We start from the raw sequence: 26,744 nt of genomic DNA on the forward strand, positions 1-26,744 counted from the left end.
AAATATCCAAATTACATGTTCAAACATGATTTCAAACCAGATTTCAAACCATAGTTTCAAACCATGTCCAAACGGGGCCTTAAGATCCAATGATTGAATAATTGATCTTAATGCAATGTAAAATGTAGATACCAATTAGTTTATCTTTGAGATTTCAAGTCTGAAATAATATTTACAAAAATTAAAGAAAGGTAGAACATCCATGTGTGTATCTATAAAAAATAAAAAACACAATCCGGCGCACTAAGTTCCCTTTATGTGTGGGGGTTCAGAAGTATCTTCTGCAAATTTAATGGAGGAGATTGAATAGCTAATCCTTTACCGACTCTATCCCAAAAAAAAAAAAAAAAAAAAAAAAAAAAAAAAAAAAAGAGAAACAAATGGTACACAATGACTCAAAAGTAGGCATATGTTTGTTAATTCCTTTTCTTGTCGTCTTTGTGTCCAAATTCACCGAATCACTCATCGTTTATGAGAAAAAATACTCCTTAAAATATTCAAATTACATGTCCAAACATGGTTTCAAACCAGATTTCAAACCATGTCCAAACGGGGCCTTAAGATCCAATGATTGAATAATTGATCTTAATGCAATGTAAAATGTAGATACCAATTAGTTTATCTTCGAGATTTCAAGTCTGAAATAATATTTGCAAAAATTAAAGAAAGGTAGAACATCCATGTGTGTATATATAAAAAATAAAAAACACAATCCGGCGCACTAAGTTCCCTTTATGTTTGGGGTTTCAGAAGTATCTTTTGCAAATTTAATGGAGGAGATTGAATAGCTAATCCTTTCTGACGCTATCCCAAAAAAAAAAAAGGGAGAAACAAATGGTACACAATGACTCAAAAGTAGGCATATTTTTGTTAATTCCTTTTCTTGTCGTCTTTGTGTCCAAATTCACCGAATCACTCATCGTGGCGGCCAATAAAATCGAGCGCGAAAAAAGCATTGGCCCATGCAGGTCTCGAACCTGCGACCTTCGCGTTATTAGCACGACGCTCTAACCAACTGAGCTAATGGGCCTTGTCGTGAGACAGTTTCCATATCCTGTATTTTATTATCTAATGCACTACTTATTGATCCTTCAATTCTTGAATTCAAGACCTGGAGCTAGCATGAACAGAAATCCAGATGAGACTATCTTAGTCACTGCACCGAAAGGAAGCAGCAGCCTTGACAAGCAGACCGAACAACGCGAAAGGAGCAGAGAAGAACGGGCTATGATCGCTTTCCAATGTGTACACATGTTGTGGTTGCCATTTTCTGATCATTGCATCTTGTTGCTCCGGCTTCAACATTCGATCATTCGTTGCTCGTATGTATATTCGAGGCACACTGTCCGCGCCCTCTCCTTCTTTAAATCGAGCACTTTGTAACGCTTGAATTGGCCCTGCACGCAACAGCATTGCCGCTAACGTTGAGTCCTAAGCCAGAAAAAATCAAAATATCATTACATGAAGAAGAAAAAAAATGTCATCAAGTGTGACAAAGACCAATTAAGGGGGTCATTTGGTCTAAGAGATAAGGAGTCTATATATAATATAAAGCTAGATCATTTTTTTGCGCGGATTGCCCTTCTTTTGGGGTGGTCTTTAAATTTTGCCCTTCAAATTTGTGGTCTTTAAATTTTGCCCCTCATATTTGTGGTCTTTAAGTTTTGCCCTTTGCTTGGAAAGGTGGGCGAATACATGAAGTTCTGGCTTCGAACCCCTGCTCAGGCATAAAATAAAAAAATGCCAGGCAGGACTGGGAGAGTGTATGTCGGATCCAGCATACAATCTTTAAGGAAAAGCTAAAGTTATGCCGGATCCGGCATAACTAAAAGTCTATCCCATAAGGCAGAATTGTTCCTAAGACATAGTTTAGTTATGCCTTATGGGGCAGAATTTTAGTTAAGGCATAACAAAATTATGCCCCATAAGGCAAGAACTTTTCTTAAGGCAAAGTTTAAGTTATGCCTTAAGGAAAAGTTCCGCCTTATGGGCATACTTTTAATAATGTCTTTGGGACACTTTTTAGTTAAGGCATAACTAAAAGTTTACCTTGAAAAGTAAAAAAAAAAAAAAAAAAAAATATATATATATATATATATATATATATGCTTCAAGGCAAAGTCTGCCGGAGGGGACAGACTTTTAGTTAAACACAACTAAAAGTCTGCCCCCTCCGGCAGACTTCTAGTTAAACACAACAAAAAGTCTGTCGGAGGGGGCATAGCAAAATTTAAACTTTGCCTTATAAGGCAAACTTTTAGTTATGCCTTAAGGAAAACTTACGCCTTATGGGGCATACTATTAGTTATGTTTTATGGGGCACACTTTTAGTTAAGGCATTACTAAAAGTTTACCTTGAAAAGTTAAAAAAAAAATACGTATATATGCTTAAGGCAAAGTATGCTCCGGCAGACTTTTAGTTAAACATGACTAAAAGTCTGCCGGAGGGGGCATAGCGAAATTTAAACTCTGCTTTGTAAATTTTTTTAAAATTTTTGACTGAGCGGGGGTTCGAACCCGGAACCTATGGGTTTTAGCCGAAGGACAAAATTTAAAGACCATAAATATGAGGGGCAAAATTTAAATACCACCCCAAAAAAAGGGCAATTCTGCGAATTGCCCAAGCTAGACATAGACAAGGAGCCCGTTTGGATGGGCTTATGCCTATAAGCTGCAAACAGCTTATAAGCTAAAAAAAATAAGTTGGGGTAGTTTAACTTATTTTTGTTTTGGCTTATAAGCTATTTTCAGCTTATAAGCTCCTTTAGATAAACTAAGTCAAATGGGCCCAATTATTTTTTTGAATTTATTTTAAGCACAAAACGACTTTAAGTTGGCCAGTCAAACACTCAAAAAAACTGAAAACAGCTTATAAGCAACTTATAAGCCAATCCAAACGGGCTCAAGGTGATGTGGCCCCTCTCTATGGCCAACATTTGCATTTATCTTTTTTCTCCTTTTTTTGACATTTTTCTCAATTTTAATTATATTTTTTGGTTCATTTCAGCTACTAACATATGGATTAATAAATGTCTCGTACAATAAATATAGCACTAAACCTAAGGTGCCGTTTGGCCATAAATTGCAAAAAATATTTCACTTTTTTTGCAATTTTGGAGTTGGAGTTGTGTTTAGCCATAGTTTTTGAAATTGTAGTTTTTGGTGAAATGTAGTGTAAAAAAGTGAAAATTTTGAAAAACAAGTTTTTCTTGTTTTTGGTATTCCGGAATACAACTCCGGAAAAAAGTAAATAATTTTTATGGCCAAACGCCCACTAAATAACCTTTGCATTACTGTGACTCAGCCCACGATCATTTTCCTTCACAACCATTCAAAAAGCTATTAAATATCCCATAAATTGGTACTTTAAAGTTGCAGTTTCTTTTAGCTATATAATTCCATACCATTATTACTTCTCTTAAACAAATCCTTATCAACATACAATAAGTAACACAAATTCAACCGAGTTTGTCATTCTTATTTACGCCAGGTGAGTTCGTTTGTATATATTTCTTTTTTTTTTCCTTTTTTCCTTTTTTAATTTCTACAACATTACACTGTTAGCTTTTATAAATGGCTGTGATTTTTTGCAGATTAAACAAAGGTGAGTAATGGTTTTATATGTGGATACAATATTTTTTTATTTCATTTTTTTGGTGATTTTATGATACTATACTATTATTTTTGACGAATTATTATATTCTCTTCCTTTTCAATTTTGAGGGTATGAACTTTCTTGAATCAAAAACGAATTTTTGACAGCAAATATTTTTTAAAAACAATTTGCACTTCTCATTCCTCTATCATGTATATTTATAGATAGTGTAAGCATGCTTTTGTTTCTTAGCCATTAACTGCTAAGTTTGGAAAATATATCAACAAAAGCAAGTTATTTTACAATTCGCTTTACCAAATAATTTTATATTTTTCCAATGAAAAGAAATTAGTAAATAATGGATTTCTCAATTATCAAAATGATTATCAATGAAATTGAAGCTTGAAAATTTCATTCTATTTTGAATTCTCTCTCCTTTTCGACGATATCATGCGTTGAATTCATAGGAAAATATTTTAAAAGAAATGAGCAATCTTTTTTTAGACTTAATGAAATTTTAGTAATATTTTGATGATTTTGAGGATGAAAAAGAGTAGCTTTAAAGTAAAGTTGTTGGTTATAAAGAATGTGATGTTCCGGTGATAGAAGAAGAAGAAGAAGAAGAAACGGTAAATATTCTTTTCTTACAATGAATGGGAGAGGAAGCAAGAAAGAAAGTAGAGGAAAATAGAAAACGGGAAAGAAAGGTAAAAACAAGGAAAAAAGATAAGGCAAACATTAATAGAAGAGATTTCGTTTGTATCCTTTTCTCCCCTTTCCTTATTATTTTTGTAGTAGGCATTGTTTTTGATGCCTTTTTTTTCAATTTTTTTTTTAAAAAGGAGAAAGAAACAAAATGTAACTCTTGAAAGGTAGAGAACATAATTTAGATAGATACTTAATATATTAGATGAACAAAAAAACTATATTTAAATTTATATAACTATGTTTAAATGATGTTTCACCACTATGTTTAAATGATGTTCCACCTGTGTAGATTACATTATTATATAAAATTCAATTATTTTTGGAAGATTAAAAACCTTTAATTGTTAAAAATTTAAAAATAAGGAATAAAATTGAGTAACAATAATAAAATGCTTTAGAAGATAAAATCTAATCCATTTGAGTTTGAGGACTAAAAAAGATTTAAATTTGTTATTATTCGGATATTAAAAAAAATCATAAATTTAATAAGAGTTTTATAATCACGCGAAGCGCGAACCAATTCACTAGTTATATATAATTCTGGGATTAAATTTGAGATTAGAGCTTATCCAGCATTTACTAGGATTTTTAATTACGGGATTAGCAATTTCAGGATTTGTTATTCCATAATTATTGTTAACTTCTGTTGTTCGGATTCTTCAAAAATGTCTGGTGCGTTCGAATATCCTACAGAAGTAGTGCATTTTGAATAATCCAACACGAGTGCGGCAACATTTTGGAGAGTTAGAGCAAACATAGTTTTCAACCACACTCCATGTGCATAACAATCTCAGAATTAGTAATTTGGGGATAAAACGCCAAAATGACGATTATAGCTCTTCCCCAAAACCCTTCTCTCCCAAATCTTTTAAGAAAGCCAAGGTTTTGTTTTAAAATAAAAGTTTAGGTCACTTTATCTAGTTTAAAGCAAACATATACTATGTATATATTATATACCCTGTTTATCCTATTTTTAGTGTAACGAAACAAGCATCTACAAATAAAAATATATTAACTTGCTTAATAAATATTAAAGCTATTTTAATGGATTTAATTACCTCAAGTGGGCTCATTTGGTAAATCAATTTCCGTTGTAAACTTTGCTTAACAACTACACTGGTCGGAGGCTTTTCGGGTCCTAATCCGAACTCCATGTCATATACATCACCAAATTCTCCAAATTCTGATAAATCGGGGACTCCCTGCAGTTACAACAAATATTATAAAACGTCAAGTTGAGTTTTATAATGTTTCTGAATAAACTGGCAGAACAATTATTGTAGCTGAATAATTATAAACGATAGACCTGCTTTGTGGGATGCATATAAACATCAATTAGCCTGAATAATATAATGTAGCTGTATAATTTAGCATAGATTAGGTGTTGATAAAATAAAGAGAAATTCATATCACCCAATCTAAGAATTTAATAATTGAGCTAATTGCCTGACGGAATTGTGGTTACATGATGATTAAACACTACTAGTTGAATAACAAGACATAATTAATGTAACACCAGAGTAGCAGTTTTAAGTTCCAAACACATGTCTAGCTACAGAACCTTATGTTGTATAAAAAAAGTATAAAATAAATTCTACTCTTAAGATTAGACTTTAAAATATGTTTTAAAACGTCATAATAAAAGAATTGGTTGACTCTCTAAAGCAAGTATAGATTCAAGGTTGGAGAAAATTATTGGTTATAGAACTTCTTATTGTTTGACTCTTTTTTTTTTATCAAGTAACTATACGCATAACGCACTACATATCTCCGCTTCATATTATATGTCTCTTAAAAAATTTCCACATTTCTTAGAAAATATTTAGTAATAGTTTAATCATAAAAGTATTTATCTAAATTAATATATCTTTTTTAAACTTCTCAATTAATATTTCACTAATTGGAGCAGTAAGAATTAACTCTAAAAATTAATAAATACATCTCTTTTTAAAAAAAAAAATTATACTAGTAATATATCTTTGTAACAAATTCAATTTGGGCTTGTTTCGATTCTCACGGACAAGTTTATCTCACTGTGACGCCCCCATACCCTTTTCTTTGTTTTTACATTTTGAAGACAAAATAACATGTCTTTTAGCTAGCTAATAAAATCCATAGAAACCTCGAAGATCACCCATCACCGCGTATACAAATGTAATACGTATCAAATAAAACATGTTTTCCATTTAAGGAAAGAAGGTAGCAACATACATCTTGAACATCTTGTTCAGACACAAAACCAGTTCTCAACATGGTTGCTGCTATATACACTGCCCCCTTTACTTTCTTTGGGAATTTGTGGGTTGCATCCGTCACACTCAGTCCTCCAGCGCTATGTCCTACCAATATTACCTATATACACAATAAACAAATACAATATATAACATCATGCTTCCATCACTACTAGGTAATGTTACCAAAAGAAGTAGTATTATCTCTGTATTCGGAAGCACTTAGCTTATTATTTTGCCTTTAGAAGAAAGTTTTTATAAACATACAAATGTTATGGAATTAGTGGCGGAGCTAGCCAAGACTAATTTCCACTAAGAAGATTTAAAATATAAAGAAGTGAACACATGAAGAAGTCAAATAGAATTCAATATCTAGTTGTCCGCTAACTCCACCCATTGAGTACTTATGGTAGTCAAAAGTGTCCTCTTTAAAGAAAAACTTCAAGGGATCTAATCAAATTATGTCACATAAACTGGAATAAAACAAGAAGTATAAACAAAAGAGGAGGGTGGAGAAATCAAGGACCTGTTCATCATCAGGCAAACATGACAAAAGATCAACAAGAGGCTTGTTATAGTCATCAAAGGAAAGGATTATGTTTGGGTCAGATGGATCGATGCCAGCACCTTTAAGGTCAAGAGAAGTCACTTTATAGCCAGAATTCTCCATAAGAGACCTCATTTTGTACCAGCACCACCCTCCTCCTCCAACCCCATGGATTAGAACGAAGTGAACTCGTTCCATCTTCGTGTCTGCACACTCTTCTCCCATCAGTTTGGCTCTAAAATACGACGAACTACGTGGGAAAATAGACCTTCTTTACTTGATTTGAAGCAAAAAAAAAAAAAAAAAATTGTATATATCTTCAAGCTAAGCTACCCTATACGTCAGTCATCTTTCTTTTTCTTATCTTTGGGGAAGATATTAATTTATAGTTGGAAAAGTTGTTTTGCTGTTTGTCAATATATATAGTTGAGATAGTCTCCCGTAGTCATGATATAGTACAATATTCCACAATGTTGCTTCGTGTCCGAATGGAACTCTTTTATTTGTCTTGAAGTAGAATGTTGAATGTTGAAATTTTCTATTATTTCATTTTATATTATTCATTTTTCAATACGTCTCCCTGTTAGAGGTAAATTGTCACGTTTTTATTTTACACGCTCCTTAAGAAATTAAAAATGAAAAGCGAATAAATATACACACTATTTAAAAACAAGGCTATGCTAATCTTATTCATATTTGAATAATTTTATTGTATCAACCAAATAACTTCTATGCTATGTAATCATATTGGCTACTTTCAAAATTATAAGGACAAAATGGGACAAAATTAATTAATTTCATCTTAATTTTATAAAATGACAAGTATTTTTAATAATCTTGACAATATGGAACGGAGGAAGTAATAATTTGGATTCTGCGTATTTAGAAAACTTGATTAAGAACTACTCCCTCTGTCTCAAATTATCTGTTGTTTTTTTGGTTGCTTTACACGCCCCTTAAGAAATAGAGTATTAATTAAGAGGGATATTTGATTAACTTTACCCTTATTTATGTCTAAGAGCTTGTTTGGTCAAGCGATTAAAAACTGCTTATTTTGAAAAGTGTTTTTTTTTTCAAATTACTTTTAGTGAAAAGCAGTTTGTGTTTGGCTAATTCATTTGAAAAATGTTTTTGATAAGCATATTGTGTTTCGCTAATCATTTTTAAAAAACGCTTTTGAGTATCAAATTATAAAAAATGACATGTATCATGCACTTTTACTATTAAGATTATTTTATAGAGAAAAACTATTTAAAATATCTATTATGAAAGACTTCAGCTAATTTGTACTCACTGCAAGAAAAAATATATTTGGCAACAAAAATTTTTTGGTTGCCATAGATTGATTATTGTTGCAAAAAATACTTTTGGCAACAAAAAAAAAATTGTTGCATGAACTTTTCCCAACGGCTGTTATTGCAACAACGTGCAACAACTTCGTTTTTTTTTGTTGCCAAAAATACTTTTTGCAACAATAATCAATACTATGACAACAAAATTAAATTCTTTGGCAACAAAAAAGTTCATTTGCCAACAATAAAACTAAGTTGTTGCCAAATAATAAATTTTTTGTTGCCATTTTTATACTTTCTTGTAGGGACTTTTATTCAATTAGATAGAATAAAAAAGTACATATTAAAATTCTAATCAATATAATACATAGATAAATCAAAGAAAATATTAAATACTGATATAATATTAACATGATGATTTAGATATATTAAAAAAATATCAAGCAAAATAAGAATTAAAAGTAAATGATTTGCTATATGTAATAACAAAATGGGTTGTTTTTGTTTCATAGTTTTGAATTGATGAATTAATGAAGGATATATTTGGTAAATATGTATTTATGGTATGGATGTTTTTGTCGTGAAAAAAATAACTTTTTGCTTCTGCCTTTTTCAAGAAGCATAATTTTTTAGCTTCTTTTCAACCATAGAAAAATTGTTTCTGCTGCTTCTTAATAGCAATTTTTTTTGTTTACCAAACACCAAAAAAAAAAAAAGGAGGGGGCGTGGGGGGGGGGGGGGGGCCTTTTGGCCTAAAAAAGAAATTGACCAAATAGGCTCAAAGTTATAATCTCTCTCCATTAAATATTTACTCTATTTATGTGTCATCTTCATTAATTACAAAATTCAATTAAGGGTAAAATAAAATAAAAAATTAATTATGCTTTAAACTTTTAAAACGATAAATAATTTGAGATGGGGAGTAGTGGAATATAAAATTTAACAACCTTTATGTCAAAATAAAGAATATTGGTTGACTAACAATTACAAAAAATGAGATGGATTCAAAGGTTGGACAAACTTTATTGGATTTAGCACTAGTTCTTATTGTTTGACTTGTACTTATTTAATTCAACTGGAAGTTATTAACGCATATATAGACTATCAGTACTATTTCGTCGTCCTTTCATTTAATTGGAAGGTTCTAAAGTTGATTTCCACCTCAAAATGAACATACATACAAATCCACTTAATTAAAATGAGGTTAACGGAATACCACTAATAGGAAATCCTATGTACTAGTACTGTTTTAATTAATGGGAGATAACTGATACTTAGAAAATTTCAACACTAGAATTGGAACCTCGTTTCAATAGAAAAAAAGACATAATGTAAATTTTGCCTAATATTCACTTATGACAATGTCATAAAACAGAATCTTTTTAAAGAGTTAACTTCTAAGCACCGATAATATAAAAAATTTCTTTATACTATATGATAAAACAGATTTAAAATAATAAGTTATTGTTATTGCTTGTAGTAACTCTGATATGATAACTTAAAAATAGAATAAGATAATAACATGTATAACATATTAAAGTATATTGATAGTATAACAAAAGTTAAAGAGCCTGTTTGGTTTAGCTTATTTTAGGTGTCTTTAAACTAAAGTAACTTTTAAACATTTTGGTAGATTTTGGATAAAATAAAAATGTTTTTTTTAGAACTAAATAAGGCAAAGTAACAAAAGTAAGTGACTTATAAAATATAAGTTATAAGTTCATCCAAACAGGTTCAAACTCTTTCTAAAATTCAGATTCATGCAATTATCGAGAATTCGGGGCATTTTTTGCTTCTTGTTTTAAAAAAAATCATTTTAAAACTCAAGAGGCTTGCCGGCCTATACGTTGACATTGAATTGTTTATTCTGGTAAGCCTAATTTAAGGACATTATATACATTTAAAATGCCGACCAGCAAATACAACATCTTCTAATCATTTTTAATTAATTAATTAAATTATAAATGTATGAAGAATCCAGCTAGCTGTTTTCTCCCCCCACACACACACAAAAAAGGAAAATTTACGGGCCCTAACTACTTCTAAGACTTATTTATTAGTAATAACTATCTTTTTTTAATTATTTTTTATAGCTTAATTATTTATCAAATTACCATCTATAACTTGTTTTTATAACTGCAGTGTATTTCCCTAAAAATAAGGTACCTCTCTCCCACTTATCAACAATCTTCTTCTTTTTTTCAAATATTTTTCTCTCACCTATCAAATCTATTTTTTCCCTCACCCCTAGTTCTCTCTCCGTTCCATTTCCTAGATTTTCTCTCACCTACCAAATTTATTTTCTCCCTCACCCCTCTTTCCCACTTTGTTCCATCACCTACCCTAGATCTCATTTTCTCTTACAAATCAGAAGAATCCTACAGTAGTAGCAGCAGCCATGGTCGACCAAAAAAAGAGCTCTACAACGATGAAGGACGACGGAGTGAAGCTTTATTAACTAGTCCAATTGAAAGTCTTTGTTCATTATCTCTGAAAATCAACAGCACTTTCTACTACTTGATTGTTCATGCGCAACACTCTCTTGGCATCTCGTTCTTTGTAGCCCATACCCAAAAGTAAGGACAAAGCTTCATCTAGAATTTGAAGCTGCAAAAACTTGGCTTGAGCAGATGTCAAGGTTTTCTAGATTTTTCAATCTGACTACTATGATATGCCACCACTCCTTCTAGTAGCTCCAGCTTCAAATGTAAGGCAAGCTCCGGATAACGTCCTTTTTGTAGCAATCTGAGACGACTCGCTTCTTTCCCATGAAAACACCATTGATGAGAGTTGTGGAGCTTCATGCCCACCAAGTGTTTGATAAAATGTTTTAGTATAATTCGGTATATTTCTGTGTATTAACAAACAGTATATCTAATTTTCAGTATATTTCTGTGTATTTCTGTGTATTTCAGTATATTATTTCACTGTATTTCAATGTATTTCTCTTTTTTGGTGTAAATATAGTGAATGTTTCAAATATAGAGCCTATTTTTACTACACTTTATTTTCACGACTTTTGTATTTCGCTGTGTTTCAATGTATTTCTGCATTTTGTATTTCTAATTTATGAAACAGTTTCTGATATATTTCATTGTATATACGCATACTACAGCTTTATATTTCCTAGACAATCAACCATATTTCATTATATTTCAGTGTATATTTTTCTGTATTTGGAAGTTTTTAGATCTTTAGTGGTTTTTGAATTCAAAAAGTTTTTATTGTGATAAAAGTTGAGAGAGATTCGTAAGCTTTTATGGAAGAACAATCGTTATGCGTGATTTATGGGAAGTTTTGAATTGAATCCCATAATTTAAAAAAAAAAAAAAAAACTTTTCCATAAATAAGGCCTGATTTTACTCTTCAGTGATTTGTGTGAAATATGATTGATTTAATTTGACTTACTATTTAAAAAGGAAAAGAATATTATGTTCCAAAAATATAGCCTATTTTTTCTCTCAGATTTTTTTTTTTAAAAATATGTTCCAAAAATAGAGCCTAAATTTATTGTAACGTGTTTTGTATTTCCCTGTATTTCATCTGTATTTCAAAAATTCGAGATACAACTGAAATACAGTCAAAAGCAGCTACGAATTGTAAATCTTCAACTTGTAGCTATAACTAGTTAGAGACTATTAAAAGGTAGCTATTTGTGTAAGTTTCCCAAAAAAAAAAAAAAGGTAAATGTTACAATGGCTTCGAATCTAAGAATGAGGAAGTAGTACACAGGCATCCCTTTAAACTTATCAGTGAACACATGATAAAGAGTTTTAATTAGATATTTTCAATTTGAATTTTAAAATTCTTTTTGTGCGTGTTCTCAAACGTCTATTAGGTAATTAAGTTAATCATATAAAATATGTCATTTTCATTAATTATATGCATCAGCCTTAATTAGAGAACGTCCAGGGATTTACCACTTATTCATGAGATCAGTTGGTTGCGGAGTGGCGGATTACCTTTGGAAGGTGAGCCTTTAATTATATGGGCATTTGTTTTTTGGTAACTCATTATATGGGCATCTTAGTAGTACTAAATTTCATAATACATCTTATTCTAAATACTTATCATACGATAATGTACGCTAGGAATAAGCAAATACATTTCTCTCCAAATTGTACTCTTTTTTTCTTTCTAATCCAAGTTTCAAAAAGATTAAAAGGTCTAATACTCAATTTGGCATTTATACAGCTTGCATTATCTTTTAACGTTGACCCAGTTCTAACTGCACAAGTTTTTAAATTGACGTCGTCTCAACTTGTACAAAACAAATGTTTTAAAAACTTCTGACGCTGCATATTTCTCACTTAGCCTTGATATAACCAAATATGTGCCTAACGTTAAGGTATATCAACATTCAATAAAAGCGGACAGGCGATATGCACCAAAGGAGTAATCTTATCTTTGCTGCAGGAACAATTTCCAATTAGACAATTATGCTTCACACTGTGATGGCAACTTGAACCAACTTGATGCATATTGCTAATAGTACAATAATTTTATCTGTGAAATAATTGGTGATTTTGCCTACTCAACATTTGCGACTTTACCAAACAAGACTTTCCAAATTCAATCTTGTTTTGATGTCTCTAATTAAAAAGTAGTTTGGCGACTAATAAGTACCTATTCAATAACAAAACCATATTGGAGCGTGATGGGACAATTGAAATCCCTTTATGCTTAAAAGGAGAGTTTTTTACCAAAAACATCCTTATTCTTTCATCCAAACTTTCACTACATTCTTGTAACGTCTCATTGAACAAGAAACATCCTCCTAGTTTCTCAAACTTAACCAAAAACAAAGAACTTTTGGCAACAAACACAAACTTTTTCCTTCTATGGAGAACTCTTCTGGCTAGTCAATTAGGCTCCCTTTGCAATGATAAACTACGTCAAAGATGAGATGGGTTCTCCTTCTTCCGCAATTTTGGCAATCAAATCAGGATTTTAAATGCCCCTGAACTTTTAGATTTAGTGCAAAAATACTCTCCATCCACCTTTGGGGACTAATATACCCTTGACGTTAACCTTTGGGGCCTAATACCCTTGGTGTTAACCTCTGGGGCCTAAAATACCCTTATTTTTAACGGACCCATTTCAAGACCCATTAACAATTTCAATTATTACGTGACAACTTCTCATTGGTTAATAAAATAATTAACTTAAACTAATTAATCTCTCATTTAACCCAATCCAACTAATAAGCCCTACTCACCCAATTAAATCCCCATTTATCCATATCAACAGAAACCCTCCAACCCATTCAACTAATAAGCCCGAGCCTCGAACGGTGCAGACATTTGGGTGGTGATTCAACCAATCCATGAAACCCTAAAAGAAACAGTGTGTTTCTGTTTCATGGTTTGTTTCTTAACAATGTTTCATGATCATAATTTCAGCTGAAAATGACGTATTTAATTTCCTTTAACAAGAAATCTTCGGTAGTCAAATTCTGGTAAGTCTTCAAGTGTGTCAACGGAAAGGTTTATCAATTTAACTGATCCTTTTTATGTTGAGTTATTTATTGGTGAATCATGAATGTATGAAGCAACATATATATAGCAATGCAAAAAAGAAAGTAGAAAAGAATATTACTTTTACAGGGTGGTGTTTGACTAATTCTACTTTGAAAGTTTGAAGTAAAATAAAATAGAAACAATGTATTTCTATTTCATGGTTCATTTCTTTCACTATTTCATGTATTGGTCGAATCACCATCCAAATGTCGGCATCGTTTTAGGGTCGGGCTTATTAGTTGAATGGATTCCAGGATTTCTTTTGATATGGATAAAAGGGGATTTAATTGGGCGGGTAGGGTTTATTAGTTGGATCGGGTTAAATGGGAGATTAATTAGTTTAATTTAATTATTTTATTAACCAATGAGAAGCTGTCACGTAATAAATGAAATTGTTAATTGGGTCTTGAAATGGGTCCGTTAAAAATAAGGGTATTTTAGGCCCCAGAGGTTAACGTCAGGGGTATTTTAGGCCCCAAAGATTAACGTTAAGGGTATTTTAGACCCCAAAGATGGATGGAGGGTATTTTTGCACCAAATCTAAAAGTTCAGGGGTATTTTAGTCCCTTTTCCGTTTAAATAATTAGTGAACATCTCTTTTCTTGCTCATTTTTTTAGCTTCATGTGCAAAGTGCATCTGCTTGAAATTGGAAGACTCAATTGATAAGTTAGAATAACAATCCAACCCCTCTCGTTTTCAGCATTTGCACTTAAAATTTTGATTTGATGCCTTGGTTGGTGCTTCTACCTTTTGAGACTTAGTTGGGTGGTCCGGGTTGAGACCCGAAAGGTTTAGAGAAAGTAAATTTTTCACAAATAGCTACCTTTTAACTCTTTCTAACAACCTATAACTACATATGCTATATTTACAATTCGTAACTAGATGACCTTATATTTATCTAGTAGTCGGGTATACCAAAATATAGCATAAATATAGCGGAAATACAGACGCGAGTTTAACTGACAGTGTTATATTTATCGAAACAAAATATGTTCCAATTTTAATTAGAATCAGTTATATTGTTCCCTGATTCACGCAAATATCCTCCCATTCCATATCTGATTCCATATCTCATTCAAACAGCTAACAAATTCAAAAAAATTTGAATTCAAACCTTACAATCATATTTTTAACCAAAAATAAAAAGGTTGAAAAACCTTTGAAAAATAACAATATCAAACCAGTGAACATAGCTTGATTATCACGACGAATATATATTTGATTTCATCAAGTTGAGTTCATAATTGAGGTAACGATTTTTTCACTGCAAACTTTTTTTTTTGTTCGTCTTTTCTGAAATTGTTTCAGCTAAATTGAATATAACACATTGCTGTATTCGAAAACAACAGGATAATGACAAGCATAACTGCGTTGATCCGTCATTCTGGTTTTTGGAACGATCAGAACTGTTTTGTGAATTACAAAATTGATGTTGTTGTATTCATTGATAATTGCAATTACGATGAGTTAGTTTGTACGATTACAAATCAATTAGGCGTGGATACTGTTAGGAAAACTATTTCAATAAAATATACTGTTGAAGGCGATTTTCAACCAATTGAAATACACAACGATATGGGAGTTCGTGTGTACGTTGAGCTTAAGAGAGAAAACAGAGTTTTGGGGATGTATCCAATGTGCGTTAGTATTCATGATTTGGATGTTGAGGATGGTGTAACTGGTAATCGTATTATTGGAGATGATGTGCTGCAAATTGGATATAGCGAGAATCGGGATGGTATGAAAGTTTGTGATTCTACTGTAAACGCTGTTGTTTTGTTTGGGAATGATAACAATTTGGTAATTTCGAAACCGGAAGCGAAAGGAGTTTTTGTCGATCAAATTTACCAGGATAAGGAAACTTTGAAAATTGTGATGACGAAATACGCAATTCGTGAAAGATTCAATTTCAAAACAGAGAGATCGAATGCTATAAGGTATGATTTTCTAAATGTATTCTGGTAACAGAAAGTGCAGATGTATTTTTGTTATATTTGTACTGTATTGAGATGATTTGTTAACTTATTTAGCACACTGTTAATTTTAAAAATGTTTGATGCAATATATTCTGATATATTTTTTGTATATTTATATTGTATTTAATTGATTCAATATGTACTATTTGCATTGTATCATGTAGCTACACTCTGGCATGTTGGTCGCCGGAATGTAAATGGAAATTCAGAGCGTCGAGAATTGGGGATTCTGAAATGTTCAGGGTTAGAGCTTTCGATGACGAACATACATGTCCGTTGAAGGACAAGGTGTATTGACAAAGGCAAGCAACAAGTTGGTTTATTGGAGAAGCGGTTGTGAAGGCGAAAATAACTAACCATAAAAGGAAGGTCACACCTGGGGATATAATAGATGATGTTAAGAATGAATTCGGCGTAGATGTTTCTTATATGATGGCATGGAGAGCTAGAGAGAAGGCTATAAAAGATTTCAGAGGTGATCCAGCTCATTCATACAAGAAGTTGCCGGCATATATATACATACTTGATAAAACGTATCCTGGATCGCTCGTTAAAATGCATAAATCACCAGAAAATGAGTTTATGTATTTGTTTGTAGCACTCAAAACATTCATAAAGGGATTCGAGTGTTGTAGACCAATAGTTGTAGTGGATGGTGCACATCTTAAATCAACGTATAATGGTACATTTGTGTCGGCAAGTACTTTGGATGGAGCAGGTATGTGTAATTCTATTCTATGAATGTTTTTTTTTATAAATACAACATTATGCTTATTGATTTGCAAATAAAGCTGCTAAAAACATACTCTGGATGTATTGCTGGTGTAAATTTGTGAATATTATATGTTGAAATACACTGTAAATATGAGGTAAATATATTGTAAATATATATTATTTTTTTATAAATGATGGTGCTAAAAATACAGTGTGAGATCAAATTCAGTTGAAATATGTGTTAAATATATTATAAATATATACTGATTTTTGTAGGTAATATCCTACCATTAGCGTATGGTGTGATAGATTCTGAGAATAATAAGTCGTGGACGTGGTTCTTTGAACTGTTCAAGCAAGCTTATGGTGTTAGGCAAAATATGTGTGTCGTGTCCGACAGACATGAAAGCATAATACACGCAGTTTCTAAGGTGTATCCTACTGTTCCTCATTTGGCTTGTATATGGCATTTGTGGAAAAATGTGACAAAGCAATACACAACAAACAGTGAGGTGTTGAGTCCTATATTTTTTTCACTAGCGAAAGCATACAGCCAGGATGAGTTCGATAAATTGATGGAGAAGATTGGGAATGTTGATATTCGGGTAAAACGATACCTAGAAGATGCTGGAAGAGATAAATGGTCTAGGCTTTATTCACCTGTTAATAGAGGATGGACAATGACTTCGAATATAGCCGAATGTATTAATGGAAAACTGGTTGCTGCAAGAGAGTTACATATTTTTGATTTCCTTGAAGAAGTGAGGAAGATGTTTGGTAGATGGAATTGGACAAATAGAAAAAATGGTACCTACACATTCACAACACTGATGAGGAGGTATCAAGCGATGTTGTCGATTAACGAGTACAAATCAATACGAATGAGGGTATCTTTGTTTGCAACACAAAAATTTAATCTATATTTTTACTATATGTAATGTATATTTATATATATTCCCAATATGGTAAAACTGCTCAGGTAATGCTTGTTTATTTGTTAAATGGTTCTCAGGTTGAAGCGTCAACTAAATATGTTTACACAGTGAATGATGGACCGAGTCGTTTCATAATAGATTTGAAGAAGAAAACTTGCAGCTGCAGGATGTTCCAACTGGACGAGATACCGTGTTCTCATGCATGGGCAGTATTGAAGAATAAAAATTTGACTGCTGATGTATATTGTTCGGATTTATTCAAGCCGGAAACAGTTGTGAACACATATGATGTGCCAGTTGATCCTCTTCCCGATGAGACCGAGTGGAATGTTCCTAAAAGTATATTAGATGAAGTTGTTATGCCACCGATCTATAAGAGACCCCCTGGGAGGCCAAAAAAGAAGAGGGACAAGCCATTACAGGAGTTGATGATTGGTAAACGTAGAAATTCCTGCGGTAAATGTGGACGTCTTGGTCATAATAGGCGTTCGTGTGATAATCCGCCGCTCAATAAGAAGAATAAATAAGTCCATTTTGATTTTATTTGTTAAGACAATTCTACTTTAAATTTCAGTTAAAAATAAAAAATGAATTCATCTTGAATTCATATTATTCTAGTATGATTGTATTTCACATGGTTGAACATCCGATGTTTTTCAATGTAATGCTATATTGGTGGTTAAATGGTATTTGGAAAGTCTACTCTATGTTAACTGATTTGACCTTTTGTTTTGGATTTATGATTTAATAGTTGTATTTCGTATATATTTTGGCTATATTTTAGTTGCATTTTGTCTGATCTGGTAGATAATACTTATTCTGGTTTACTGTTAACTATATTTGATATATATTTTACATATATTTGAAGTGTATTTAGATGAAATTTTAAATTTTGTAACAAACTGTAATTTCAAAAATGGACTTATGGAATATATCTGAGTTATATTTTCTGTATATATCGACTGTATTTAAATGGTTATATATACTACTTTGTTAAATGAATACATTTCACAGATAATGAAAAATGGAATTTATGCATTGAAAAAATAACATACTTGAAAGAAACAACAATATAAAAACCATAAGGTGGTGTTCAATATTAATCATCCTAAAAAAGATTACTACACATGAAACAATATATTCAAAATGAAAAAACAGCAACAAAAGTCGCAACCAACTATGTTATTGTTCAACATGAAAATCAAAAACACAAATGAATTGGTGGCCTAATCAAGATCCTCTTTATCAACTGCATCGTAATCAACTGCCGGTCTAATTGGTCTTGGAGGCTGCTCGTTATCACTTGATGCATTGTTGTTTGACTTATCCCATGCATAGTCGCATAAAAGGGCACCATATCTCATACGGAGTAACTTTGCATCGAAGTCGGTTGGGATGACTGCACTTGAGCTCAAGTATTCAGCGAAGGCTGCCACATACACACCACAATCCCTGGAACAAAAATGATCAAAAAATTTACTTATCAAAACCCACGAAAAAAAAGATGTATTTATTGTGTTTTTTATTGGAATAGATTCTTACATGCTAGAGGGAGCTTGTTGCGGGAGATTGTCTACATTCACAATGTCAAGTTGTCGGTCTGTTCTCTATTTCTGTAAGAAGGATGTGTGACAAAATCTATATCCGCCTTCTTCTCATAGAAATCAGTCATTTGTAGACTATGTGTCACCAGAGTAGCCAACATTTTCACTCCGACTCTAACGACAGCATCATGCCCTGCAGCTCGGTATGAGTTGTATACGTAGATGGACCTGTTTGTAAAAAGAAAATATAAGAAAAAAACAAACATATAAAATTTGTAGAAAAATGAATGATCTTTTCATTGGATGAGAGCAGACCTGTCAGTGAATGATATCACAACCAAAATCCAGTGATTTTCCTCTTTTATGTTGACAGGAATTAGTATGTTGTCAACAGTATACCATGGTACATTAGCCAACAGCCTGTGCCCGTTAATGTACTCACACAATTCATCTTCCTTACTGGCGACACATGTGGATGAATCAGGGTTTTCCCAAGATTTGTAAATTTCAGCAACTAAAGTGTGAAAAATACAACTGGCAGTGGTGAATCTATAGTTGTTGTTATTGTGATACTTCCCCTTCTTGCGTAGGTAGTAGAAAATAACATCAATATGCTGTAAAAACATCAATTCAGTGACTATAATCAACACTATGTTCAAAAAAAATATTGTTGTATATATAGTAAATATAGTGAAATATACTCTTAAACATAGTAAAAATACAATTATGTATACCTGGACAGTACTGTGCTCAACTAGTAAATTAATGTCTGTATATTAAATATAGTGCACGTATAATGATGACAATATTCTAAAAATACAAGTTGTGACAATAAGTACCTAAACCTACTCCATCAACCTAAAACAATAAAAACATGGTTCAAATGAATTTAAAGGCATCAGCAAAACAGATACACATATACACATATATAGTACTGCTTTAAAAGTTAAAAGTTTCAGTTAAATATAGAGAAAATATATGGTAAATATGCCTGAAATATATTTTCAACAACAGAAACCGGATCATTAATTGGCAACCCAACTCCCTCAACCTAAAACAATAAAAACATGGTTCAAATGAATTTAAAGGCATCAGCAAAACAGATACACATATACACATATATAGTATTGCTTTAAAAGTTAAAAGATTCAGTTAAATATAGAGAAAATATATGGTAAATATGCCTGAAATATATTTTTTACTATATATGTCAAATATAGTAAAAAATATACTCTAGATACATCACATTGTAATTCTATTATAAAACATAAAAAAATTAGATAACAAGCAGAAAGATATCAAAACCTCATCAGTCCAAAGTTGCCCATCCATAGATAACAAGTAGAACCAGTTTTTGTCGGCTACGGCTGTAACGCCTAAATGCAACCGAAGTTCGGCATCCGCAGGATCGAGTCCTTCCTTGTTCTTTCTGTAATGATTTTCATTTGGCTTCCTGTATATCAACAATGGAAAGAACATACGTTAAGTTTATTGATAATTGAATTCTGGAAACTAAAAAAACAAGTTGTGACAATAAGTACCTTTTGTCATGCGATTTCAACAGATCCTTCTCAAGCCACTTTTGATATTCTTGAAGAAACGAAGTATCTAACGGGGCATTTATAGGGTGGTCAACAAATGAGTGTTTTTTCTGATAAATGCAAGGACCAATATTTTTGGCAGAAGAACCCGCTGAGCTGAAATTGGGACAATAAGGGGACAGGTTATATTTGCTTGGTTTCCTTTCTCGGGCAGCACCTGGATGGACAATGATCTGTTTTTCAGAGTTTGAAAACTGTGCAGTCTCACCACTTGAGCTTTGGCCCGCATTTGGTTGTACGGGAACTTGTTGTCCAGTTTCATCGCTTGAACTGTGGCCAACTATCGGTTGTACTCCAACTTGCTGTTCAGTTTCATTAGTTGAACTTTGTCCGGTTGTTGGTTGTACTCCAAGTTGGATTGGTATCTGAGAATCAGGAATCATCCACTGAGAGATGGTTACCGGGTTATTGTCCACATTCTGAGGAGTCCTTAAACTTGACAAATCGGTTTGATCATCGCGTGGTACTGGAGGAGGACCGAGAGGAATAACACATGCTAAAGGGCAGTTGATTAGCAAGTCCGCTACCATTTCCTATGATGCGGTAAATTCAGCATTAGCATTCTCCATATCGCCGATTTGCTGAGATTCCTGAAATAAAAAACAAGAAAAAAACGACTGGTGTTTGTCAATTATTGCTTATCAAAATGACATTTCAGTACTTAAAAGCCACATTTCAGTACTTACATCAAAATTTAAATGGATTGGTGTTATGGGCACTCCATCTGTTTGTGCATCACTTTTAACTCTGGTTTCTTTATCCACATCAACAACAGAAACCGGATCATTAATTGGCAACCCAACTCCCTCAACCTAAAACAATAAAAACATGGTTCAAATGAATTTAAAGGCATCAGCAAAACAGATACACATATATAATAGTGCTTTAAAAGTTAAAAGTTTCAGTTAAATATAGAGAAAATATATGGTAAATATGTCTGAAATATAGTAAACAGAAATCAGAATAAGTAACATTGAACATAATAATCAAAATACAATTAAAATACAGCCACAACATATATGAAAAACTAATATTAAAATATCAATCCAAAACAAATATAGCACTGCTAGTATATATAAACACAATCATAACAAAAATAGCACAAATAGATACATAAAAAAGAACACTACTAACAAATCACCATGTGAAAACTATATATGTAAATACACTATAGGTAATACAAAAACACAGCTAAAAATCCAATATTTTCACTTTGAATAATATACTGCAAATATAGAAAAGTGAAAGAAAAAATGAGTACCACTGGATGACTCCTCTGCGCGGAAGTGGCACCACCACCTTGATTCTCTTCGGTTGAAAGCTTTACTGCACCGCCACTTTGATTGCCTTGAGAAATCCCACCATCACTATGTAAGTCAGCTTTTAACATTGTGTCGCCGACCTTTAAAATTTTCCAAAAGAAAATATAAAGTCTTCCAATAAATATATCAAAATAACTTAAAAAGTAAATAATTTCCATTTTTAGTGTTGATTTTTACCTTATCTGGTGTTTGATTGCCCTTTATTGCATCTAACAACTTTTTGAAGTTGTTATCCATGTAGTCAAACACCTACAGTTTTGAAAGATAAAAAATAGAATTAGAATTGTTAATTACTTGACACAAGCAATATGAAGTAAAAAAAACATATTGAAAACAAAACGCCTACTTCTTTCTTGAAAATCTGAATCTCTTCCCTTATCAGTTTAAACTCATCTGTTCGGGGTGTTGTAGGTGCATCTGGTTTCCTTGTCCCTTTTATCCCAGATTCCTTCCGTGATGGTTGTTTCCTGGAAGGAGGAACAGAAACTGGAAACTGCGTCCGTTTCTTGCCTCGCGGGGAATCAGAATTGGCACTCCTTTGTTGCTGTTTGCCACTGGACAGATGCGGTGGTGTGGTACTAAAATTATCGTAATCATCGTCTACCAAATCAGTACCATGTACACCATCAACTCCATGTTTGACGTCTGGTATGTCATGTGCAACAGGAGGCAATTTAAGAGTTTCCAACTCATGGGGTGTTGGCACAACTTCCTCAAATCTACAGGACTATGAACAACAAAATATAAAAACTATATTACCGTATATATCTACATTGGTAACATACTAAAAATATGAGGAAAATATAGTCAAAATATATTGATCACAAATGACTTATTTCATAAATATAGACAAAATATAATCAAAATATAGCTTGTAAAACAAACATATTAAAACAGTTAAATGGTAAAAGACACAAAACTGTTAAAAGACTGTTTTACCGGATTTTTATCGTCTCTGAACATGCCATCCATCAATCTCTTGAATTATGGTTTTCCTTCCGTAGTCCGCCAGTTCAAAATTCTAGGAATTAAATTCCCCGTCTTAACTGCAATGGTGGACGGGACTTTTGAGCAACATTCATACAACCATACTTGCATAGCAAGCGGCAAACCATGAATCCTATAATATTTCTTAAAACCAGCATATTTCTGCCCGATGCTTACAACCAACTCTCTAAACGAATCTTTACCCCAAGGATACTCATTATATCTCCCGTCCTCTACAACATCAAAATGGATCCTTGATATGTTTGTTGAGTTCGGCTCACCACAATGTACCCACGTATTTATGAAATACAATATTGTCATCTTGACTGCGTCATCCCCTTTATCATCCCAGACAGTCTTGTTGAAACACTCAATAAGCTCGTGTCTTTTAACTGGCAATTGGTTCTCCTGATTTCTACCAAAATACTCAACCATAAGCCTATTCGGTTTTGAGTTATCATAAACAAAATCATTTTCATCAGATACACAATCTAGCCCAGTGATCAGTGCAAATTCTCTAAGGCCAAAACGCAGAACTTTACCATTTATTTCAAATGTAAAACACCTATATGTACTGCCCCTAAGTTCTTTGACCATAAAGCACCGAAAAATCTGTGCTTGTACATCCAATTGCTGCATTCTAAGATATTTACCAAAACAAGAATTCCTAAACATATCCATCTGTGGATCTGTTAGTTTGCCTCTAATATCTTGCATTACATTAAAATTCGTGTATCTACACATAGATGGTGCCACAGCAGGGTGCTTGGTAACCAAAAATTTAGATACCTGAAACAAAATGCCAAAAAACACGTATGATTGACATATATCGACTGAATGTACTTAAAAATATACACAAAATAACTGTCAACAAAATAATAACTGAATGTACTTAAAAATCACTGTAATAACTGTCAAGAAAATATACACAAAAATAACTGAATGTACTTAAAAATCTTAAAAATCACAGTTATGGTGAAGAAAAATACACACAAAATAACTGAAGAAACATGTGTAAAAAAAACACAGAAATATACTTAAAATGCACATATAATATAGATCTGGTTAATTCACAGATCTGTAATAACTGAACTAAAAAAAAAAAAAGAACTAAATATACTGAAAATACAACAAAAACATACCTCTTCATCATCATCCTCATCCACATTACGTTTGGCTTTAGCAATTCTTTTGCCCCTAACATTAACAACATTGTCACCAGCCTTTCTCTTCTTTTGTTTCTCCATTTGAGAAACATTTTTCAATTTTTCTTGTTGTTTACTCTTCGAATCAACATATTCCTTAGAACGCCTAGGATCGTTAATTCTTTTTGAACGATTCTCAGCATAAGAGCCTGCAATGGCAGTTTCATGTTGAGAAATTCCCAAAGAAAAATTAGGAATCGCACATTCGGGTTCTATAGCTGTATTTCTCATCGGAGTAGCAGCTTTCTTAGTCATTCCAATTGAATCTAAGAAAAAACAACCAAGAACAAACACTGATAGTTAATTACTTAGACTTGCATTCCTGATTCAAACGGAAAAAAAAAAACACCCAAAATATAGGTTAAATACACGGTAAAAAATAAAAATCTGTATAGAATCTTACTTTATTTTGGGAATTAGATTTGAAACGTGAGAGAAATCAATGAATAGTTAATTAGAGATAAAAAAGGAAGTTGAATAATTGAAAAACTGATTTGAAATTGGAGGAAAGTAATGGATATGGTGAATAATGGCGTGTATTTAGGAGGTAGGAGAGAGACACGTTTTTTTTTGCTTAAATTTAGGGGAGTGGGAAGTTATCAGATGAGTGGTAAAAACATGGTAGCTATGTGAAGTAAATATGATATATTTTAGCTACTAAATATAATTATTGAAAAGTTTAGTTATGTTCCATAAATAGGTAATAATGGAACCTATGCCAAGTAAATTTTACTTAGAGAAATTTTGGAATGCAATGGCCTAATGGACGATTAAAGGATAGATTAGAAACCCTGCCTCTCTTTTTGGGTATTTGTGTGTCATTGTGTGATTTGAAGCTTTTGTATACGGTAGAAACTGGATCAATGTGTGACCAGTGAGATCGGAGCCAAGGATAAGTCCAAATGAGTACAAGCATGTTCGATGTTTTCTTCACACCAGGGGTCGTACCGGATGTAATTGACTCGAGACAAGAAAAGTGTGTCCGTTGGTCCGGATACGTTGAGCCAAAAGAAACGTGTCCATTGGTCCGGTTAACCGGTTACGAGGTTGCCACGCGTTAGGGAACCATTCTGCCATTTGCACTGACGATCGTACGGGTGTCAGACCGTATGGTCATATCTTATCTTTTTTAGGGTTTCTTTATTCATAAAGGCTTTTGTGTTGTATTCATGGCCCATAAGGCATACCTATAAATAGAAGACATTCCTCTCCTTTTTGAGGTTAGCTTCTTTTGATATCTCAACATTGTAATAGTCAAATATATAAAGCTCTCACATAAAGATATTGGTCCGGATCTCCTAGTGTTCTTTATTAGTTTGCTTATCCTTTCAATATTACTTAATATATTTGGCATAAATCAATCACCATCATACGTATATATATATATATATATATATATATATATATATATATATATATATATATATATATATATATATATATAGAGAGAGAGAGAGAGAGAGAGAGAGAGAGAGAGAGAGATATCGCAAGCACATATTCATATAAGTATAGCTATAAACAAATCTGTTGGCACTTCACACTAACCTAATAGATTAAAGTTCATCCACATATCCTATACCTCACTTACAAATTTAATTGTTACTGAAATTCGGGGTAAACAGTTCGGCGCCCACCGTGGGGCTAGGATAATAGTGGTTTTTTAATCTCTGTTGCTTCCTTCTTTCACCTGTTGATTGAAGAATCTGCAAATTTTCACAAAAAACGGACAAAATGGTAAGCAGCGGACACTCCGGTCATGTGAACAACAACGAGATAGTAAGCTGAAAACGAGAACAACAGTGGGTTACGAAACCTACCTGCAGATCCAGTCGACCCAAATTCGGTCGACTCGAGAAAAGGCCTCAACCGGTAGAATACCGTGAATCAGGAGAATGCTGCCTTGCCGGCCGCCGATCCCTTGAATACTCATAACTCAATTACTTTGTCCCGGGCTCAAAGCCGGAAAACACCGGATACTCCGAATGAGATTAAATTACGTTTAATATTTGAAATGATGCAGGAACAGGGGACCGCCATAGCCGAACAGGGGATTGGTATAGCTCAGCTTCAGAACAAAAACGACAAGGCAGGTCCGATAAGGTCAAAAGGGGTCACCGAACCAATGAGGGACGAAACGCGGATAGTCGAGAGCAATGGATCCGGAGCCGATTCGTCTACTGAAGTTCTGAAGATGCTCGAGACCTTGGGTGGATCAGATCCCGGGAGCTCCACCGATTCTGAAAGGGCCGGATTCAAAGAGGTACATTCAAAGGCCTTTCAGGAGTGCGGCTCCGAAGTTAATCCTGAAGAGGTTCAAGATGTCGGATATTCCGAAGTACGATGGTACAACGGACCCGCAGGAACACATGACTTCGTACACCTGTGCCATAAAAGGCAATGATGTCGAAGAGGATGAAATTGAATCCGTGTTGTTGAAAAAATTTGGGGAAACACTATCGAAAGGAGCGTTGACCTGGTATGACCATCTGCTCGAGCATTCCATCACTTCCTTCGAAATGCACGCAGATGCGTTCATCAAGGCCCATGCTGGAGCCAAAAAGGTGCAG

At 33.0% G+C, this 26,744-nt stretch overlaps 3 protein-coding genes and 1 non-coding gene across 4 annotated transcripts; all 4 read right to left on the reverse strand.

Annotated features, from left to right (window-relative positions):
* Window positions 1-186: 186 nt before the first annotated feature.
* Window positions 187-7,520, reverse strand: LOC132611215 (methylesterase 17-like). Its single transcript, XM_060325625.1, has 4 exons — window positions 7,061-7,520; window positions 6,515-6,655; window positions 5,362-5,505; window positions 187-1,431 (listed from the first exon to the last, which is right to left on the reverse strand). The coding sequence occupies exons 1-4, from the start codon at window positions 7,304-7,306 to the stop codon at window positions 1,150-1,152; spliced, it is 813 nt and encodes a 270-aa protein (XP_060181608.1). The 5' UTR covers window positions 7,307-7,520; the 3' UTR covers window positions 187-1,149.
* TRNAI-AAU (transfer RNA isoleucine (anticodon AAU)) lies at window positions 957-1,030 on the reverse strand. Its single transcript has one exon. It is a non-coding gene; the product is annotated as a tRNA-Ile (tRNA).
* An 11,224-nt stretch (window positions 7,521-18,744) lies between the features above and the next one.
* LOC132611855 (uncharacterized) lies at window positions 18,745-21,193 on the reverse strand. The gene is made up of 5 exons (XM_060326219.1): window positions 20,604-21,193; window positions 20,330-20,515; window positions 19,378-19,521; window positions 19,102-19,290; window positions 18,745-18,970 (listed from the first exon to the last, which is right to left on the reverse strand). The coding sequence occupies exons 1-5, from the start codon at window positions 21,191-21,193 to the stop codon at window positions 18,745-18,747; spliced, it is 1,335 nt and encodes a 444-aa protein (XP_060182202.1).
* Window positions 21,194-21,196: 3 nt separating this feature from the next.
* On the reverse strand, window positions 21,197-23,208 carry LOC132611856 (uncharacterized). The gene is made up of 4 exons (XM_060326220.1): window positions 22,925-23,208; window positions 22,332-22,712; window positions 21,925-22,065; window positions 21,197-21,253 (listed from the first exon to the last, which is right to left on the reverse strand). The coding sequence occupies exons 1-4, from the start codon at window positions 22,955-22,957 to the stop codon at window positions 21,197-21,199; spliced, it is 612 nt and encodes a 203-aa protein (XP_060182203.1). The 5' UTR covers window positions 22,958-23,208.
* Between the last annotated feature and the right edge of the window lie 3,536 nt (window positions 23,209-26,744).

This window comes from Lycium barbarum, chromosome 9, assembly GCF_019175385.1.
Source record: "Lycium barbarum isolate Lr01 chromosome 9, ASM1917538v2, whole genome shotgun sequence".
In the NCBI taxonomy this organism is placed as follows: domain Eukaryota; kingdom Viridiplantae; phylum Streptophyta; class Magnoliopsida; order Solanales; family Solanaceae; genus Lycium; species Lycium barbarum.